An 18450-nucleotide genomic window follows, 5' to 3' on the forward strand; every position below is an offset into this window, starting at 1 on the left:
GCTGTGGAAAGAATTCTAGAGGCCTTGGTTCTACCTCTTGGTGTTGTACTAATTAGCTGTGACCTTAAGCAAGTCACTTACCAACTTGAATTTCTATTTATTTGTTTAGCACTCAATATTTAACTATTTATAGAGGTAGCAACATATTCCTTTTGCTTATATCCTCTGGGAAATGCAGTCTTCATATTGGGCCATCCTGTGTCCAGCTGAGCATCATGGATGCTATTACTGTGGGAGAGGAGGGGAGAATAAGTATCAGGGACAACAAACAATCCCTGTCTGGAGTGCGAACATGAACAACTCTTGGTCCTTTCCTAAAAGTTGCTGACTTTGGTGAGAGAAAACAGAAGTTTAAATAGGGAATTAAACATACTCTTTTGCCACTCCGTGCTGTCATTTATGCTCATACTTTTACCATCTAACACTTTCTTGTCTTATTCTCTTTTATCTCCTTTCCCTCTGCCTAAACTATGCCCTTGTCAACTGTTAAAAAACAAAATTCAACTGAGTAAATTTTAAAGGTCTTATTGGCTTTATTCAATGATTCGTGAATCAGACAGCATTCAGTCTAGCAGATAGAAAGGAGCTCCAAGGAGCTGTACAAAATGGAAGACTTTTATAGGCAGAAGGGAGGGAGAACAAGGAAGTTACACTAGGTAAAAAAGCGGGTTGGTTTTTGAAGGTCACTTTCCTTTAGGGGATGGCAGAGGTCTATCAGGCGGATAATCTAACCAGCGCTCATCAGGAGATTCCTGATTGACTGGTTTAAGATGCCATTTCTGGGAGAGCTGAACATGTAGTTAAGTAAAGTCTCAGTTTGGTGATGTGGGGCTTAGCGTAAGCAACTCCATTTTGGATCTGTGGTCTTGTTTTTAACACTCCTTACCCCAAAACCAAAATAACTGCTCCCCCCAACACCCATAAAAACTACCTCACTTTTTCTCTTGGTCTTTTCCCCCTCTGCTTACTCCCCAATTTTTCTTTATTCTTGACCTCTCTTGGCTGTACCTGATGCTGTTTACTATCTCCTTGAAATTCTCTCCTTCCTTTTCTTCTGTGTCCATGTAACATTCCAGTTTTCCTACTTCTCTAACTACTGTTTCCTTTGCTGACTTCTCCTCCATCCTCCTAAAGGAAAACATTTCCCTAGACCAAGGTTCTGCCTTGGCCTCCTGTCTTTCCACATCTCTCTTGGAATCGTATCCACTGTTTGGTCACAGTCATCACTTTGAAGTAAATGAATCACGCAACTCAAGCCTCATGGACTTCAGCGTCATGTTTTCTACTGCCTGAGGGATATTTCTATCAAGATTCTCTTACAGCACCTAAATTTCCACTGGACAAACTCATCTTGCCCACTCCTTCTGCAAAGCCCCTCCTCACCAACCTCCTGCTCCTCCCAATACCACTCAGAAACTGGCTCCTAGTTTGACTCCCTGTGTATGTTATTGGAATAATTGGTGCTTTACAACCTGGAGTGGCCTTTTCTCTCCCTGGACACTCACTTCTCATATCATACGTGTAAACAGAAATTGCTGATTGTATTGCTTTCTACCTTCACAGTAAACTTGCTACTCACTGTCTTGCTTGTGCTATTGTGATGACACTCTTCTCTTCTTTCCTTTCCATTTTTTTCACTGTCTGTCTTCATACAATATGACTTGGATCAGCTTAATTTACTAAAAACCTTTGATAACAGGCCATTTTCTATCAATGAGTCAAATCTCTTCTGTCTACCATTCTAAGGTAGGTGTTTCATTACATGGCCTCAAATTTCCTCATTCTCTGGAACATCCCTTTAAGACAAATTAGACTAATTGCTGTTGCCTGAAAGTGTCCTCCACTCTCCTATCTCTACCTCTCTGTGTATTTACTTGGACTATCCCTTCTTCCTAATAACACTCCCTGTTTTACCCATCATTTTCCCCTGATGAAATCTCCATTTTTATGGTCCAATTAAAATGCAACATCCTTTATGGAGTCTCTCCTGAACTTCTATTAACAGAAATACCTTTAGGGTCAGAGACAGTAACTTGTTTGTCTCTGTGTAGGTGGAGTCTAGCATAGTCCCTGACTCATTGAGTTGCTCAACAACTGTTGACTTAATGGACCACCATTAGTTGAATGTAATCTCTATCCCCTCTGGATCACTACAGTACCTTGTACTTCTCTCAGGGCTCTTGTCATATTACGTCTTATACTTCATTCATTTGTATTCATAGCTTTGAGATCTTGAAATAGTAAAGAATTTTGCACAGAACAGATGATCCATAAATGTGCCTTAAATGAATGAACTCCAGGAGGTAATAAAGCAGGGAAGGGGCTGTGTTGTTAACCAGAAAGTTTGCTCAAATGGTTAGAACTGGTGCTAAGAATTAATTTCTCCTGAGATTATATTCTGTAACCTTTCCCTCCCCCAATTAGTTTGTGTGATTCTTGGAGGCAGGGTCCATTCAACTCTGCATCCCCAGCACACTTTCTGGCACTTCGTATTCATTCAATTAAATGTTGGTTCAACAGAATTGTTTGGGTAATGGTAACGATGGTGGAGTGGTAGTGGTATGATTCCCTAAAGAAGGAATGGGAGACAGGCTGGGTGGTCAATGGGCCTGTAGCACTGTTGGGAGGAGCCACCATTTCAGGCTTTTCCTAAGAGAACAATGAAATTCGTGTTCTTAAGAAAGACTCTCTTAATATGCTTTTTTAAAGGAAAGGGCAATACTGCTGGAGGAAATCCCAGTGATCAAGAAAGAAAAGAAATTTTGTATGTAAAAGATTTTGTGACTTTGTTTTGATTGCCTTGAGGATTTACCAAATATAATAATGGGATCTTCCATTCCTTTCCATCCTTTAACCTCCTTTCAGCTTTACTTTAATGAGTGTTGGGGTGGTTAAGGGATAGTTTAAAATGCATGAGCTAATTTGTTTCAACGATAATGGGCAAAGCGCCTACCTAGGTGCTGTTAGAAGACATAACGTCATTAAGTTGTATAAGTCTGTGTCCCTACCCTCTAAAATTTCAATATAGTTGGGGTAGACACATAAAGAAGGAATTAATCCTGAGCTATCAGAATAATTACCCTTGACACCAAGATGATGAGTAGAGGTGAATTTGTATGGATGGTGGGAATTGACTCTGAGCCATTCTGCCTGGACTGAATCATGCCTCTACCTGTTACTAGCTCTGTAACTTTGGGCAAGTTACTTAAATTCTTTGTGCTTCAGTTTTCTCATCTGTGAACTGGATGTAGTGGTAATAATTTAAATGCCTTTTAGAGTTGTTACGAGGATTAAAATGAGTAAATATTTGTAAAGTACTTAGAATTTATAAAATATTTAGAATTGTGTCTGGCACATAGTAATTGTCATTTAGCCATTATTAACTGTTATAACTATTTTTAAAATTTTTAGTTGTGGTAAAAAACTCGTAACATAAAATTTGCCACTTAACAATTTTTAAGTGTATAGTTCCGTAGTGTTAAGTATATTCACATGGTTGTACAACAGATCTCTAGAGATTTTTCATGTAGCAAAACTAAAACTCTATATCCATTGAACAACGACTCCCATGTCTCCCTCTTCCCAGTGCCTGGCAACCCCCATTCTACTTTCTGTTTCTATGAATTTGACTACTTTAGATACCTCATATAAGTGGGATCATACAGTATTGGTCTTTTTGTGATTGGCTTATTTCACTTAGCATAATGTTTTCAAGGTTCATCATGTGACCTTGCTTGTTTATCCATATGACCTTGTTCATAGCATGTGACAGAATTTCCTTCCTTTTTTAAGGCTGAATAATATTCCTTTGCATGTATATACCACATTTTCTTTATCCATTCAACTGTTGATGGACATCTGGGTTGCTTCCACCTCTTACCTGTTGTGAGTAATGCTACAGTGTACACATATGTGCAAATATCTCTTTGTGATCCTGCTTTGAATTCTTTTGGACATACACCCAGACATGGGATTGCTGGATTATATGTAATTCTATTTTTCATTTTTTGAGGAACCTCCATACTGTTTTCCATAACGTTGCACCATTTTACATTCCTACAATAGTGCATAAGAGTTCTAATTTCTCCTCATCCTTGCCAACACTCAGATTATTATTTTTATTATTATTATTTTCTGTTTTTTTTTTGTGCGTGTGAGGAAGATCAGCTCTGAGCTAACATCCATGCCAATCTTCCTCTTTTGGCTGAGGAAGACTGGCCCTGGGCTAACATCCGTGCCCATCTTCCTCTACTTTATATGGGACGCTGCCACAGCACAGCCTGACAAGTGGTGCATCGGTGCATGCCCAGGATCCGGACCCCAGGCTGCCAGCAGCGGAGCCCGCGCACTTAACCACTACACCACGGGGCCGGCCCATGTGTTTTTTTAAATAGTAGTCATCCTAATGAATATGAGATGGTATCTCATTGTTATAACTATTTTTTTTCTTATCAACTAGCTGCTGGAATCCCCTCTCCCCTCCCCCTGCAATGATTTAAAAGGGTCTGATTTTGAGAAAAAATATTTAGCAGGCAGAGACATTGTAGTCAGTCTCAAAATTTCCCATGAGGATGTGTACTAGTGCCAAAGAAAACATGGACCCTAAAACTACATTCAAACCCAGTGAAACCCATTTTTGGTGTCCCACAGTGTGTTTGCTTCCTTGCTCATTCACCAGCAGGAAAGACTCTCAGTTAAATCTCAGGAATCATCATTCTTTTCATTCTCCTCCTCTGTCTCTTTTTCATTTTTGGCATAGGTGTTTTGACTCTGGGAATTCATGTCCTAGAGGAACTAATAGGTTAGAAAACCAACTCTTGGGAACATATATTTATCTCTCGGCAGGGGTGCCTTGACACACATTCAATCAGCTACCAAGTCCCTTTAATCTCACCTTCATAAGTGGTAAGTCTTTAATATCTGTGTCCTTCTTTTCATGCCTGGGGCTACCACACTGCTCAATCTGCAGTAGCTCTTGCCCGTGCAGTGCCATAGCTGACCTGCTTTCTCCCTGTGCAGGTTTGGTTAGTCTTAACGCGACAATCCTTGATTTAACAACCTCAGTGACTCCATTTTCTGGCAGAACAATGAGTCAACCCTTCAGCTTTTGAAGCTCTCCTTGGTCTGGTCTCCAATGTTATTGCAGACTATCTCTCACGACCTCCTCTCCTACTACCCCTTTTCCCTCACTCTCTCACTATATTCTCCAGTCACAAACTTCTCTTTAATAAGAGTAGTTAATCTTACAGTTTTAATTCATTCTTCAAAGTCCATTTCAAGTTATAATAATGATAGCTGCCAATCATTGATCATTTACTACGTATATGCCAGTTACCAGTTTACACAGATTTGTTCTTTAATTCTCCCAAAGACCCTATGAAATGATTACTATCATCACTTGCATTTTGCAGATGAAGAAAACTGAAGGACAGAGTGACTTGGGCAAGCCCAAGTTCTCACAAGGACTGGATTCATGTCCAGAAGATCTGAGTCCAGAACCCAAGTTTTTAGCCTCTATTCTACTGTTCAAATGATGGATTTGATGATGCTTTCCCATTTACCCCTTGTAAGAATTCAGTACAAGTGAATAATCATTTATTTGGCAACTGCTATGCATAAAGCACTATAACAGACTCTAGGAGTGGGCAATGCAAAGTTGATTACGATGGCTCCAGCCTTTGGTGGCTTGTAGTCTAAGAATTAATATATTCTTCCTCTATGCTCCCACATTTATTATAGTTGACATGACACGACACCTTGAACATTACTATTCATGTACATTTTTGTCTCCTCTAATACACTGTTACTTCCTTTTGCCTAGAGGCCTTTCTGTTTATCTTCTGTCTCTGTATAAATCCAGAGATATGTTTATTGAATTCAAATAAATCCTACTCTTACTTCAACTTGTTCTGTCTTCCCCATGGAACTTTGCAGGGCAATGCTCCTTCATGTTCCCCCTAAAACAATAGGATCAACTCATTGGGGACCTGGGCCTTTTTCATCTTCAACACCCAATACTAATAGCTAATTTTTATTATGTACTTTCTTTATTCTAGGTATTTTATGTGAAGACATTAATTTAATCCTTACACCAATCCAATGAAGTAAAAACTACTTTTATCTCCATTACATAGAAGAGAAAACTGAAGTACTGAGTTAAGCAACTTGCCCAGACTTGCCTAATTATTACTGGCAGAGCTGGGCTATACCCAGGCTGCTGGACTCCAGAATCTGCGATTTTGACCTTTTTGCCTTGTGCCTCTTCTGCTTCAGTCATTGCGCTTCACGGTCACACTGTAAACATTTGTTAAATGAAGACTTTTTTTGTATCCCTGGCACTGCATTAGATTTTTTAGTATCTTATTCTAAACTGCCTATGTAATAGATATGTTGACTTACTCCATGGTTATAACTTTAAAGAAGGAATCCATTTGTGAGCTTCTTTTAAATTGCCTGAGGTACTTAGTGTAATTGTTGGGTCACTGAACAGATGCTGGAAAAATGCTTGATCTGACCCTAGAGGACTGGGCTAATCCTTACCCACATCTAATCTGTGAGGTCAGATGGCCCAGGTCGTGGTATCTTTATTCCATTCCGGGCTCCTTGTTCCCCAGGGGAGAAATTTGAGTCTTAGTCTCTGGAAACTGCTCCCTGAGGGGAGAATGATTGTTGGGGTTTGGAATGAAAGAGGCACCTTGCCCTGGGTCAAATGCCTGGTTCCATGCTCCCAGGTGCTTCAGAGCTTGTGTCTGTGGAGGTGGGAATGAGGGAGAGGCAGAGACACATCTGCAGGATATCTCTCCCAGCTCAACCCACTCACCAGAAACTAATCTCACTCTGGAGAAAGCAGATGCAAAGGCTTTTGAGTTCCTTTAATGCTGTCAGGAAACTTTCCACACTTTCTGCTAGGCCTATTTCTTAGCATTTAATGTACAAATCAATTTAATACAATCAAATTAATACCACATATTTTCCAGAAGGAAAGATGGTGATAATTTTTTTCCTGCTCTATTCAGATCAAATCTGTGATAATTTGTTTTAATTCTAGTGTTTCCTTTCTAGGAGACCATAGACAAATGGGATCCGAGACTAGTGACCAGGAGTTATCAAGTCATTAATTTATTAATCAGTATTTTTATTATCTCCAATGTACCAGACACTGGGTTAGGTGCTGGAGAAATCTGAGGGAACAAGATAGGAAAAAAACTTAAACCTTTTTTAGGATGGTGAAGAAATTGCAAAGTAAAGTGATAGCTACCTTTGACGTCTGAACAGAGAAGAAGGACCTAATTTTATATATGTGGCTTCCAGGAATAAAACTTAGGCGAACAGGTTGAAATGACAACAAGGCATATTTTAGCTATTGGAAAGAATAATTGTCCAAAGATGAACTATTCATCTCAAGGTAGTGAGTTCTCCATCACTAGGGCTATCAGGCCACTTGACAGGTGTGCTATACAAGGAAAAAAAATATCCTTATATTTTAAAAAAGACATTGGGTGTCTGATTGAGCTGGATACAATTTAATATACCTTCAAGCCTTGAGATTACCTGATTCCATAACATTTGATAGCATATGTAAAGTCAAGAAAGTCAAAATATTTTAAGAATGAAACAGAATTATAACCCCATATTAATAAAAAAGACCCTGTAATTATTACCTTACAATTTTATTAAGTCTCACCTTAGCAGAGGCCTGGTTCCTCTCTGGGACCCACTGTGTCAATTACCTCACAATACACAGGTGGTAGGAAAGAGTAACACCTCTTCAAAGGGAGACCAAATTGCTCCCACAGTTCAATGTAGAGGTCACCAGGTAGCCATGCTTTCACTGACTCCGGGGGAAACTGAGGCATATAAAAATGGTGCCATGACCTTTGGAAGAACATCTAAAGCAGTGTCTATATTTTTAGGTAGTTAGCTGCAAAACAAAGCTTCTAGAGGAAGTTGGTCATTTCTGCCCCTTCAATACTTTAACTCCTAAACTCAGCTCTCCTCAAAGAGTTCAGAGATTCTAATTTGCACAGCTGGAAGTCAATTCTTGCACTTTCCGGAGGTAGGATATATTCTCATATTGTGGCGGATGCAGGTAAAATTCCCTTTCTTCCACTGGTCCGTGACTTACTGCATTATTGTCTCATTTGAGTCCTGTTGTTTGCTGGTGTTATTTGCCTACAAGTTTTCCATGAGCTTCTTCTTCCCAAGCTCCTGACTACTGTGTTTGTGTTATACTTCATTACACAGGACTTGCCACGGAAATTTAGTTTCCAGAAAAACAAAACGTTCTCTAGTGTGTGTGTGTGTGTGTTTCCCCCTTGCCTTTAAGGTGAAGCCTGTGCAGTGTCACACTGCACAGGACAAAGCCAGCAATGAAGAGATCAGGGAGATAACTGGGCCAGGGGTGGGGCATGACAGGACGACGGGTACTGTTGTTGGGACGACGACACAGGACACAGTAGTAGAGTGGTTGAAGGCCCTAACATCAGACTGCCCAAAGATTTGCTTCTTGATTCTATAACACTTTCTACTGTGTGACCTTTCATAAGTTCCCTAACCTCCCTGTGCCATGGTTTCTTCAAGGAGAAAAAGAATAATAAGATGACCTTAGGTTTGGAGTTAGGATAGAATGATATATGCCTATGGCACATAGTTAAGCACTTAATAAATGTTAGCTGTTATTACTGTTGCTGAGAGACTTCTCTTAATGGAATTGTCAACCCTGTGGTTTCTGAAGAGCAGGAATCAGCTGTGACCTTTGAAGTAAACTGAGACCTACAGGCATCATGGGAGTTTGACCTTGTGATGGGAGTTGTGCGTAAGCGAGCAAGACCTCCTTTCCAGGTGCTGGTCCTGACTTTTGACTGAGCGCTGAGGCTGGTTTATGTGAGCCAGTTCCTCACTAGCACATTCTCAGCTTATTTTGCATCTGCTGGGCGAGTTCGAGTCAGTGCTTCAGCCAAGGATGCATCGCAGCTTAATACTGCCCTCTAGAGGACTGGGAAGGTCACTAGCAGGAGCCAGGTCCGCACAGCCAAGAAGTACAGGCTGTTAATGACATCATGTAGCTGAAGACCTTCAGCTGAATCGGGAGTCATTTAATCTCTCCGCTTCTAGGTTCCTCACCAGAAAAATAGGGATAATGATGCCCCCCACATAGGACCCTGGTGAGAATCAAATAAAGTAGCAGCACACGTGAAATCTTATAATTTTAGATATTTCTGTTATTATTATTGTAGTAGTAATTGTTATCCTCTTTGAGAGACCCTCTGGGGTTAGAAGACTGTATACAATAGGACTCTTCCTTATAGTCAGAACAGTCAGCAGGCTCCCACCACCATTCTTAGTCCCGCACTCTGATATAAAGCAGCATTTCCCGAGCTCAGTAAAGCACTATTTGGCTCCAGCCTAGATGACAAAGTTGCAACCTTGGGCCGGGAGGGGAGTCGTCTGCGACCTAGTGGAACTAGAATTTCTCCCTGCCCCTCTGAGAAGCAGATAATTGGTGCTAATGGTAATGGGGCAATGCGACCTAATTTCGCTGCCAAGGACCTCGTGGAGTTTTCCTCCAAACCCCTCCTTGCTTCTCCCTCCCCCACAGTTTCCTTTTCTTCCCTCCAGGGGCATTCTTACTGTGTTTGGGCGAGGCTTGCATAACCACCTGGGGATGGGTCCTTCAGGGACCTGGGGCTGAGGGTTATAAAAAGCCCAGTTGGAGCTCCGGGTGCAGCACATCCAGAGCCTGCCGCCTGCCTGCACGTCTTCGAGAGCCTCCTGCACTCCTCTCCGCCACCATGCTCAGGACTGCGCTGGTCCTCTCTGCCTGGTTCGCCCTGGCTGTGGCATATCCTGCACCAGTTTACGGTAGGTAGACCATTGGCAAGTCTTTTGGAGAATGGGACTAAAATCCTTTCATGGGGTGTGTGTGCGTGTCTTTCCGTGCACGCCGAAAGAAAGAGAGACCTGCGGTGAACATCGTAAAATGAAATGGGTAAAATTTATGTCAAGTTGGTCTCAAGGTGGGGATGGGTGGCTGAGCTCTGAGACCTTGTGTGGTTGAGTGGCTAAGCTAAAATGTGGGTTATGTGTTTGAATTGACCTTATAAAGGTAATAAGACTGGACCAGATGGGCTTAAGGTGGGTGATTAGAGAACCATCGAGAGTTTTCTGTGGTCTTGTTTACTGCTGAGTGCTAACGAGGCTTTATCCTATTTAATTCAGGTAAAGAGTCCTAGGGGTGCCCTCATGTGATAGTAGAGTAAGATTCCAAGTGCTTCAGCGCTAGGTCAGTCACGCTAGGTCAGTCACATGCAGATCAGTGGGTCTGGAATGGAAACTTGTGAGTCACATTGAGAAAGGAAAGAAATAGGTGTCTTCATGAAGCAGAGAAAGGAAGCTTTCCCCCAAAGTCTTTCTTTTTCTAGTCCTTCCTGAAGTCAATTTATTTCTCAGAAGTCAATTTATTTCTCAGCTATTTTTTCTTGTTCATTCATTTGCATTAAAATGGTTACTTTCCCCCATCCCCTTCCTCCCAGTTTTCCTTCTGGTAGCTCTCAGTTTATCAGATGCGGGGTTTGGGGTTCTTTACTGCATATGAATGAATGATAAAGCAAAGTGACTAAATCAGAGAGCTAATGATTTTGGCCTTATTGGCAGGATGCCCATAACCTGCTGAACCAGGCAGCCACAGTGACTACGTATCTTTGACTATAGTCCAAGAAGACCCTGGTTGAATGCCCATTAGGCTTACATGGTTATGATGCTTTTATGGTTAGCAAGCCCCAAAACATCTAGACTGTGCATTCTATGGGACAGACTGGAAAATGAAGTCCTAGACATAGCCCATTAAATGACAAAATAGCAGGAGCAGCCCATTTTAGAGTCGATGCCATTCTTGTTCATGCACTTTGGAAACAGCTGTTTTCCTTGCTCTGAACCCCCTTTTGTTTTTGTTTAGTTTTCAGGAGCCTGGAAAGATTATAGAGGGGGACTCTCTGAAATTTTTTTTTGTTCCAGTCTGACCAATTCACATTTGGAGACACAATATCAAATGCTCCTTCCTAACCTGACCCCCTCAAAAGAGGGTGGTGTAGGGACACTGAGCATACTCCTGGGTGGCGGTTAGTCTTCTGGACTTTCTAGCAGTTGGCAGAAGAGAGACTTGTGGTGAGACCACATTTGATTCAATATGCCCTTTTATGTTCCGTGTTTTCCCCAGAAAAAGATTTAGCTGGAATGGGAAGTATGTGGAGATTGTGGAAATATTGTTGCTAGAAAGTGCTTGAGCTGTTCTTTTCTTTTTTGTCTTCTAGAATTCCTAGAGATTATTGCTGACCCAGCGCTATCTGCTGAGGGCACGCCGGTCATTGTCGTAGCGCCGTCTGAAGAGCCATCTGTGATCATAGGGCCCTTTAATGGAAAGCCCGTCATTGATGGAGACATGATCATTAACCTAAAGCCGAGCACTGAACTAGAGTTAACCAGTGACCTGGAGTCGACCACAGACCTGGAGTCGGCCACAGACCTGGAGTCGGCCACTGACCTAGATTTCATTCGTGATGCAGGATTGACCACAGAAGCGAACACACAGGCTTCTGGTAAGCAAGGGTTCTGGCTTCAGAGGAGGCCTGGGCAGGAGTTGGTGGGCTCCCACTTTGCATTTCTGAGGGAAAGCCTGCTTTCCCTGCTGTCCTCCAGTGAACTTGATTCCCAGCGTAAGCTTGTGACCACACCCATCTTCCATTTTGTTTTCCTAGAATTGTCTACTGCTGTGGAATCAGACATCCTCAGCTTTGTGAAAGAAGCCAGTGAGGCCACAGGTAAGGATTCCTGTCTTCAAAAATGCAGATTTCTCCCTGCCTCCCTTTCTTTGTTTATAGCTCATTGCATACGAATGTCCTATGGTCACTTATACATTTGGGGATACTTTTGCTGCTTTGTTATCTGAGGTGGAGTAAACTTTGCCAAAAGATCTTTGAAAGTTGAGGAAAATTGAAGCATTTTCCTAGAGTGTCAGGAGATGAAACCAGTTGAACACCAACATAGCTCCAGCCCAGAGATCTGCTCCCACCTGATCTCCAGGACCAGCCTTCTGGGCTTGGTATCTCCAAGGTGTTGATGGATGTGGTGGCAAGAAAAAGGTTAATAATTTCCTTTTCTTTTCTGGTTGACTACGATACAATTCACACAGAGAACTTTTCCAGTGAAGATTATGGTAAGTGTAAATCTTATTTGTATTTAGACTGAATAGAAGAAAAAGATTTAAAAGCTTTGTGAATTAAACATGAAGTCCCTGCCCATCTCTTTCTCAAGCCTCCATCGGTTTTCATTTTTCTATCTGCCACTTAGCCAAGGGGTCATAAGATTTCAGTGTCTTCTGCCCCTACAAACAAACCCCAATAGTTTGAGGAATGGCTGGGACTTTTGCTGTGAAAGAGCCTTGGACCTTGCCTACAAAAGCAAATTTCTAAACAATCTGATTCTTATGTGTGCAAATAATAGCTAATATGTATTGAGATCTATATTCCAGCACTGCTCTAAGTGTATTGCGGGATTGCAGGTAGTAGTGGAGGAATCTAGAAATCGTATTTTAGTGAGGCTGAAGAGCCTGTTAAAAAGGGTTGTTTCTCTGGTTTTAAATTCTTGCCCTTACACTAATTGTCTTCCTCGAAGAATATACCTCATTTGCAAAGTGAAGCTGTACCTCAGTATTGTCTTCTAACTACCCAACCTATAGTGGTTGATTAATAAATTAACGTAAGTTAATGTTTTCTCCTGCCTTCCCACCCCCACTCCCATCCTATGGGGCATTAGGTAAATTCTCATGTTTGACTACAAGAGCAAGAAGCAGCCTCGTGGCCCAGATCCATCTGATCATTTCTCCTGATATACCAGACTCCATAGCCTGCTTATCAAGAGATGCTTTCTGACTGTGGCAATTACCAATAAACCAAGAAGCTTTGTTAGTGTTTTTTCTTTCTTCTGTAATGCATTTATTTTTTGTTTTTCAGTTTTACTGAGATATAACTGACATATAACATTATATAAGTTTAAGGTGTATAACATAAAGATTTGATATATGTATATATTGAGAAATTTTGGTTTTTAATAAGAAGAGAAAATCCATGGAGGTTTTAACCTTTTAAATTAAGAAACTTACTCCTTTATTTCTAGAAGGTGTCACTGCTGCTTATTTCGATGAGCTCGTCCCTGGAGCATCAGGTAAGTCCAAAGATCTTTGACTTTTTTGCCTATTCTTGGTCTTTGAGGAATTTTTTCTTGGGAGGCTTTCCAGGACTGACTCAAGAAGTGGGTCTCTGGTAGGTGCTCTGCCTGTGTTTACACCCTTCTCGGCCAGGTGCCACATTCACTTAGCTGAATCCACTTTTGGGGGAGAAGAGAGAATATGGCTCTTGCGCATGGGGATGCGACTGGTTCATGTGCTACTCTCAAGGCTTCCAAGTGTGAGTGGAGACCAACCCTTTACCCAAATCCTTCTCATGGAGAGCATTTGCGTTCCGTTTCCACTGGTAAGATTTCAGGCCTGGCAGAGTGCCTTGGCGGTTAGGAGAAGGAAAGTTGCAGTGTCACAGACACAGTGGAGTCCTACATTAACTAGGGCTTCTTGAGGCTATTGGCTGAATACTGGACATACTGAACACTAGACGCACATTACTGGAAATGAATAAAAACCATTTCTTTACTTAATTGCAGATGAGCCCAGCACCTCATTTGGAAGTGATGAGTCTGTCTCAGTGCTTTTTTGTAAGTTTCTTCTCTCTTGCCCCTGATATCTTTAATTAGAGATTCGATACCATTTTCCGTGCTGGTTTTAATCCACTGGGAAAGGATTCTAAACAGCTTTCCCAGATGTTGAGATCAGCTATAAAATCTGAGATCAGCTATAAAATCTAAGATGGAGGTTAAAGACAACTTCTTTTCTCTCTGAGGTTTATCTTCCAAGTCTAATTGTCTGGATTTTCAGTAACCAGATAGGCATAGCATAAATAAGTCCTCTCCCTTAAGTTTTCTAAGATTCCTTTTCTTCTTGTCTCTCTAGGATATGGATTCCAGTCCAGTCCATGAAATTTTTTTAAGGGAGAGCCTGAAGAAAAGGCATCAGATATTCTGATGCATAGAACATATCATTCAGTTAAAAACTGTAAAGCCTTGGGGCTCTGAATCAGGAGGTGCCAGTTTTAATACTTGGCCTCACTCTTGGCTTTTTTGGAAGCCACTAAAATGATTTCTTCATGAAGTAAAATGGATACCCAGACAGTGTGTAAATATCTCACTTAAGACACAAAGAGAGGAAGGGAGAATAAGAAATTAGACCTTAAAGAGATTAAGTCACATGCTGAAGGTCACAGTGGGAAGTGGGAAAGATGGACCTGATCTTTTGAGCACTAGGTTCTCTTGTTTCTCTTGGTAACTCCTGTTTTTTTGTTTTAAATTTAGAAAATGAAGCAGATTTTCCATTACCTGTAACCAACACTCTGCTAACAACTTTCTAAGAAGATTGTGAGTTTCTGAACAAGCCTACCATTCCATTATAGGAAAAGGCATAATTGTAAAAGACTCTGAGACATAGGATGTACCCAGCTGAGGATAAACAGCAGAGGGAATTGTGTACAGACAGAGAAGGGGCATCTCTTAACCATGTCGCATTTAATATGGGGTCAATAAACGTTCCTTTGAAATGAATTCTGAGAGGGGTTTTTGTTTTATAAGGGAACAGATTACTTAGTTGCCTTGTGTTAGTACCAATAATCATTTATTCCTCTTTGATAGATTCTTTATAACCAGGCTCCCACTCTTTTTTTTTTAAATTATTTATTTATTTATTTTCCCCAAAGCCCCAGTAGATAGTTGTATGTCATAGCTGCACATCCTTCTAGTTGCTGTATGTGGGACGCGGCCTCAGCATGGCTAGAGAAGCCGGACGTCGGTGCAGCTGTACGTGGGTGCGTGCCCCGGATCCGAACCCCGGGCCGCCAGCAGCGGAGCACGTGCACTTAACCGCTAAGCCGCGGGGCCTGCCCCAGGCTCCCACTCTTGATGGCCACAGGAAAGCATGAAGTGAATCTATGGAAAGTATCTTTAGTTTTCTTATTCCTGCTATAACAAATTACCACAAACTTAGTTGCTTAAGACAACGCAGGGGCCAGCCTGGTGGTGTAGTGGTTAAGTTTGCGTGCTCCGCTTCAGTGGCCTGGTGTAGACTTACGCGCGGCTTATCAAGCCGTGCTGCGGTGGCATCTCATATACCAAATAGAGGAAGGTGGGCACAGATGTTAGCTCAGGGCTAATCTTCCTCAGCAAAAAGAGGAAGATTGGCAACCGATGTTAGCTCAGGGCTGATCTTCCTCACCAGAAAAAAAAAGACAACACAAACCTATTATTTTACAGTTTTGTAGCTCAGAAATCTGAAAGGCATCTCACTGGGTTAAAAACCATGTGTCAGCATGACTGAGTTCCTTTCTGGAGGCTTTATGGAAGAATCCATTTTCAAGCCTACTTTCCTTGGCCCTCTTGTGTCTTCAAAGCCAGCAATGGCTGGTTGATTCTCACACATCACAGAGTCACTGACACTGACTCTACTGCCTCCCTCTTCTAATTTTAAGGACCCTAAGAACACATTGGGCCCCACCTGGGTAATCCAAGATACTGTCTATTTCAAGGTCAATTGATTAGCCACCTTAATTCCCCTTTACCACATAATTTAACGTATTCACTGGTTCCAGGAATTAGTGAGTGAGCATCTTTGGCAGGCCATTATTCTTCATACCACAGACAGGATAGGACATCTTATTCTAGAACTGGTTTGGTTCAGTGAGGGGTGGATACAATTACCCTTGCTTTTTTAACGTTTACACTAGATTTTTGCAAAAGGGTATATATGAGTTTACGTTAAATTAGTTGATATTGCACATATTTGTACTTCACAGTAGGTATATGCAATAGTGTAAATGACAAACAAAAATGGTAGAAATTTAGAGTGGTGTGCAGACTTGGGAATGGGGAGATATAGATTCTAGTCGTATTTCTGCCACTTATGAACCCTAGCTGCCTCCTGTAAAATGAGTCAATTATACTAAATCAGTTGAAAGTTTCTTTGTGCTCCTTAATATATTTCAATATATGATATACCAATGTTTGGAATCATTAACTTAAAGAATTATTAACTTATTAGCTTGTCTCAGGGAGAAATATTCCATGTTCGCTAGTGGTTTTTATACAACATGCAATAAATCCCTTACTCCTATGATGGGTTTGTACCAGAATACATCAGATTTTTGGATGCCTTATCCTGACTCCATCAAGCCCCTTGTCTCAGGGCTTTTCCTCTAACTAGGAAAGTAGTTCCAAGGCCTCCACTGATCTCTTTTAAGACTATAAAACTATTTCTGTTCTTCCAGTCACTATTTTTCCAATTTCTCTTTCCATTTTCTTTTTAATTGTAAGCAGATTTCAGCATGGAATTTTATGATAGACCATTAGAATGACTTGTGAAATTTAGCCAGGGGAAAGTGTTGGTGGACTTAAAATAGGCACTGATTAGTATCTATCCAGAATGGAAACAAATTTAATTTCAAATTCTAACTGATCAGTTAAAAGTGGCAGCCTAGAGTGCCAAACCCTGGAATTGGTTGAAGGGGGAATTTGTAGCACGTGTACTGAGTATTTGCTGATCCTGGTGTAAGTGGCAGTTGAAGCTATGGGTTTGGATGAGGTCAATTAGGAATAGTGTATATATTTGGAGGAGTAAACACTTGAGAGAGCCCTGTGGGAACTTATCACACGAGCAAGCAAATGATGAGGAGCCCCAGCCAATCATGTCCTCAGAGTGATAGCTACCACTGTGCAAGGTGTGGACTGAGCTGAGAGGTTTACATAAGTTATTTGCACTATGTACAAGTTCTGTGTGGTATCGATATTATATAAAATCAATTAATTTGTACCCCAAATTAATCAAACAAAATAGTAAATAATAGTTAATGTAAATTTTGTGCAATTTATATATAAATATTGGACAAATTTTGATAATGGTGTAGGCTATTCTATTTCTGTAATCCAGAAACCCCCCAATTTTCAAGCATTTGGTTTACTTTAGACCATTCATATTTAATTATTGATATGTTGGGGCTTAAGTCTGCCATTTTACTTTTTGTTTTCTGTTTGTCTTGTTTTTTCTGTTTCCTATTGTCTTGCCTTCCTGTGGGTTACTTGAATGTTACAAAAAAAATTTTCCATTTTGGCTTATGTATAGTGTTTTTTAAGTGTATCTCTTTGTACAACTTTTTTTTAGTGGTTGCTGTAGGTGTTATGTTATATACACATAACTTATCACAGTCTAATTGAGTTAACATTTTACTGCTTTGAAGTATAGAAATCTTACCTCCCTGTATGTCTCCCTTTACTCTCCTCTGCTTATAATGTAATTGTCTTAAATATTTCTCTACATACATGTACACCCATATCAAATAGTGTTATAATTTTTGCTTCAACTGTCAAACATTTGGAAAGCTCAAGAGAAAAAGGAATATATGTTTTATTTACCCATATTTTTCCCTTTCCATGGTTTTCTTCTTTCTTGATGTTCCAAAGTTCCTTTTATCATTTCCTTTCTGTTTAGAGAACTTCCTTTAGCCATTCTTTTCAGGTAGGTCTGCTACTGACACATTCTCTTGTTTTCCTTCATCCAGTGTCTTTATTTCCCTTTCATGCCTGAAAGATAAATTCACCATGTATAGAAATCAGGATTGGCAGTTCTTTTCTTTCAGCACTTAAAAAACATCGTGCCACTTCCTTCTGGCTTTTGTGTCTGACGATGTTTTCTGCTGTCATTTGTATTGTTTTTCCCCTATAAATAAGTTGTTTCTCTTGCTGCTTTCAAGATTTTTTTCTGTCTTTATTTTCAGATATTTGATTATGATGTGTCGTGGTGTGGATTTCTTTGGGTTTATCATGGTTGGAGTTTGCTTGCCTTTTTAAATCTTTAGGTTTATGTCTTGCCAAATTGGGGAAGTTTTCAGCCATTATTTCTTTGAGTTCGTTCTGAGGACTGCCCTGTTTCTCCTCTCCTTTTGGAACTCAGATGACACGAATATTAGGCCTTTTTTCTTTTTTTCTTTTTTTGTGAGGAAGATCAGCTCTGAGCTAACATCCATGCTAATCCTCCTCTTTTTGCTGAGGAAGACTGGCTCTAAGCTAACATCTATTGCCAATCCTCCTCCTTTTTTTCCCCCAAAGCCCCAGTAGATAGCTGTATGTCATAGTTGCACATCCTTCTAGTTGGTGTATATGGGACGCGGCCTCAGCATGGCCGGAGAAGTGGTGCGTGGGTGCACGCCCGGGATCCGAACCTGGGCCGCCAGCAGCGGAGTGCACGCGCTTAACCGCTAAGCTGTGGGGCTGGCCCTAGGCCCCACAGGACCCTGAGGCTCTGTTATT

General features: G+C 41.0%; 1 protein-coding gene across 2 annotated transcripts; it reads left to right on the forward strand.

Moving 5' to 3' along the window:
• Positions 1-9700: 9700 nt before the first annotated feature.
• Positions 9701-14700, forward strand: LOC106802658 (uncharacterized). 2 transcript variants are annotated; one of them, XM_087442737.1, is made up of 7 exons: positions 9701-9861; positions 11310-11594; positions 11754-11816; positions 12188-12211; positions 13171-13218; positions 13711-13761; positions 14455-14700. In XM_087442737.1, coding segments are annotated over exons 1-7 (543 nt in total). In that variant the 5' UTR covers positions 9701-9791; the 3' UTR covers positions 14457-14700. The 2 variants fall into 2 exon arrangements, with proteins under 2 accessions (XP_087298863.1, XP_087298864.1); XM_087442738.1 differs by lacking the exon at positions 12188-12211.
• The last annotated feature ends 3750 nt before the right edge of the window (positions 14701-18450 follow it).

The sequence above is a fragment of the Ceratotherium simum genome, chromosome 17, assembly GCF_057802395.1.
Source record: "Ceratotherium simum simum isolate JZ-2026a chromosome 17, ASM5780239v1, whole genome shotgun sequence".
Taxonomy (NCBI): domain Eukaryota; kingdom Metazoa; phylum Chordata; class Mammalia; order Perissodactyla; family Rhinocerotidae; genus Ceratotherium; species Ceratotherium simum.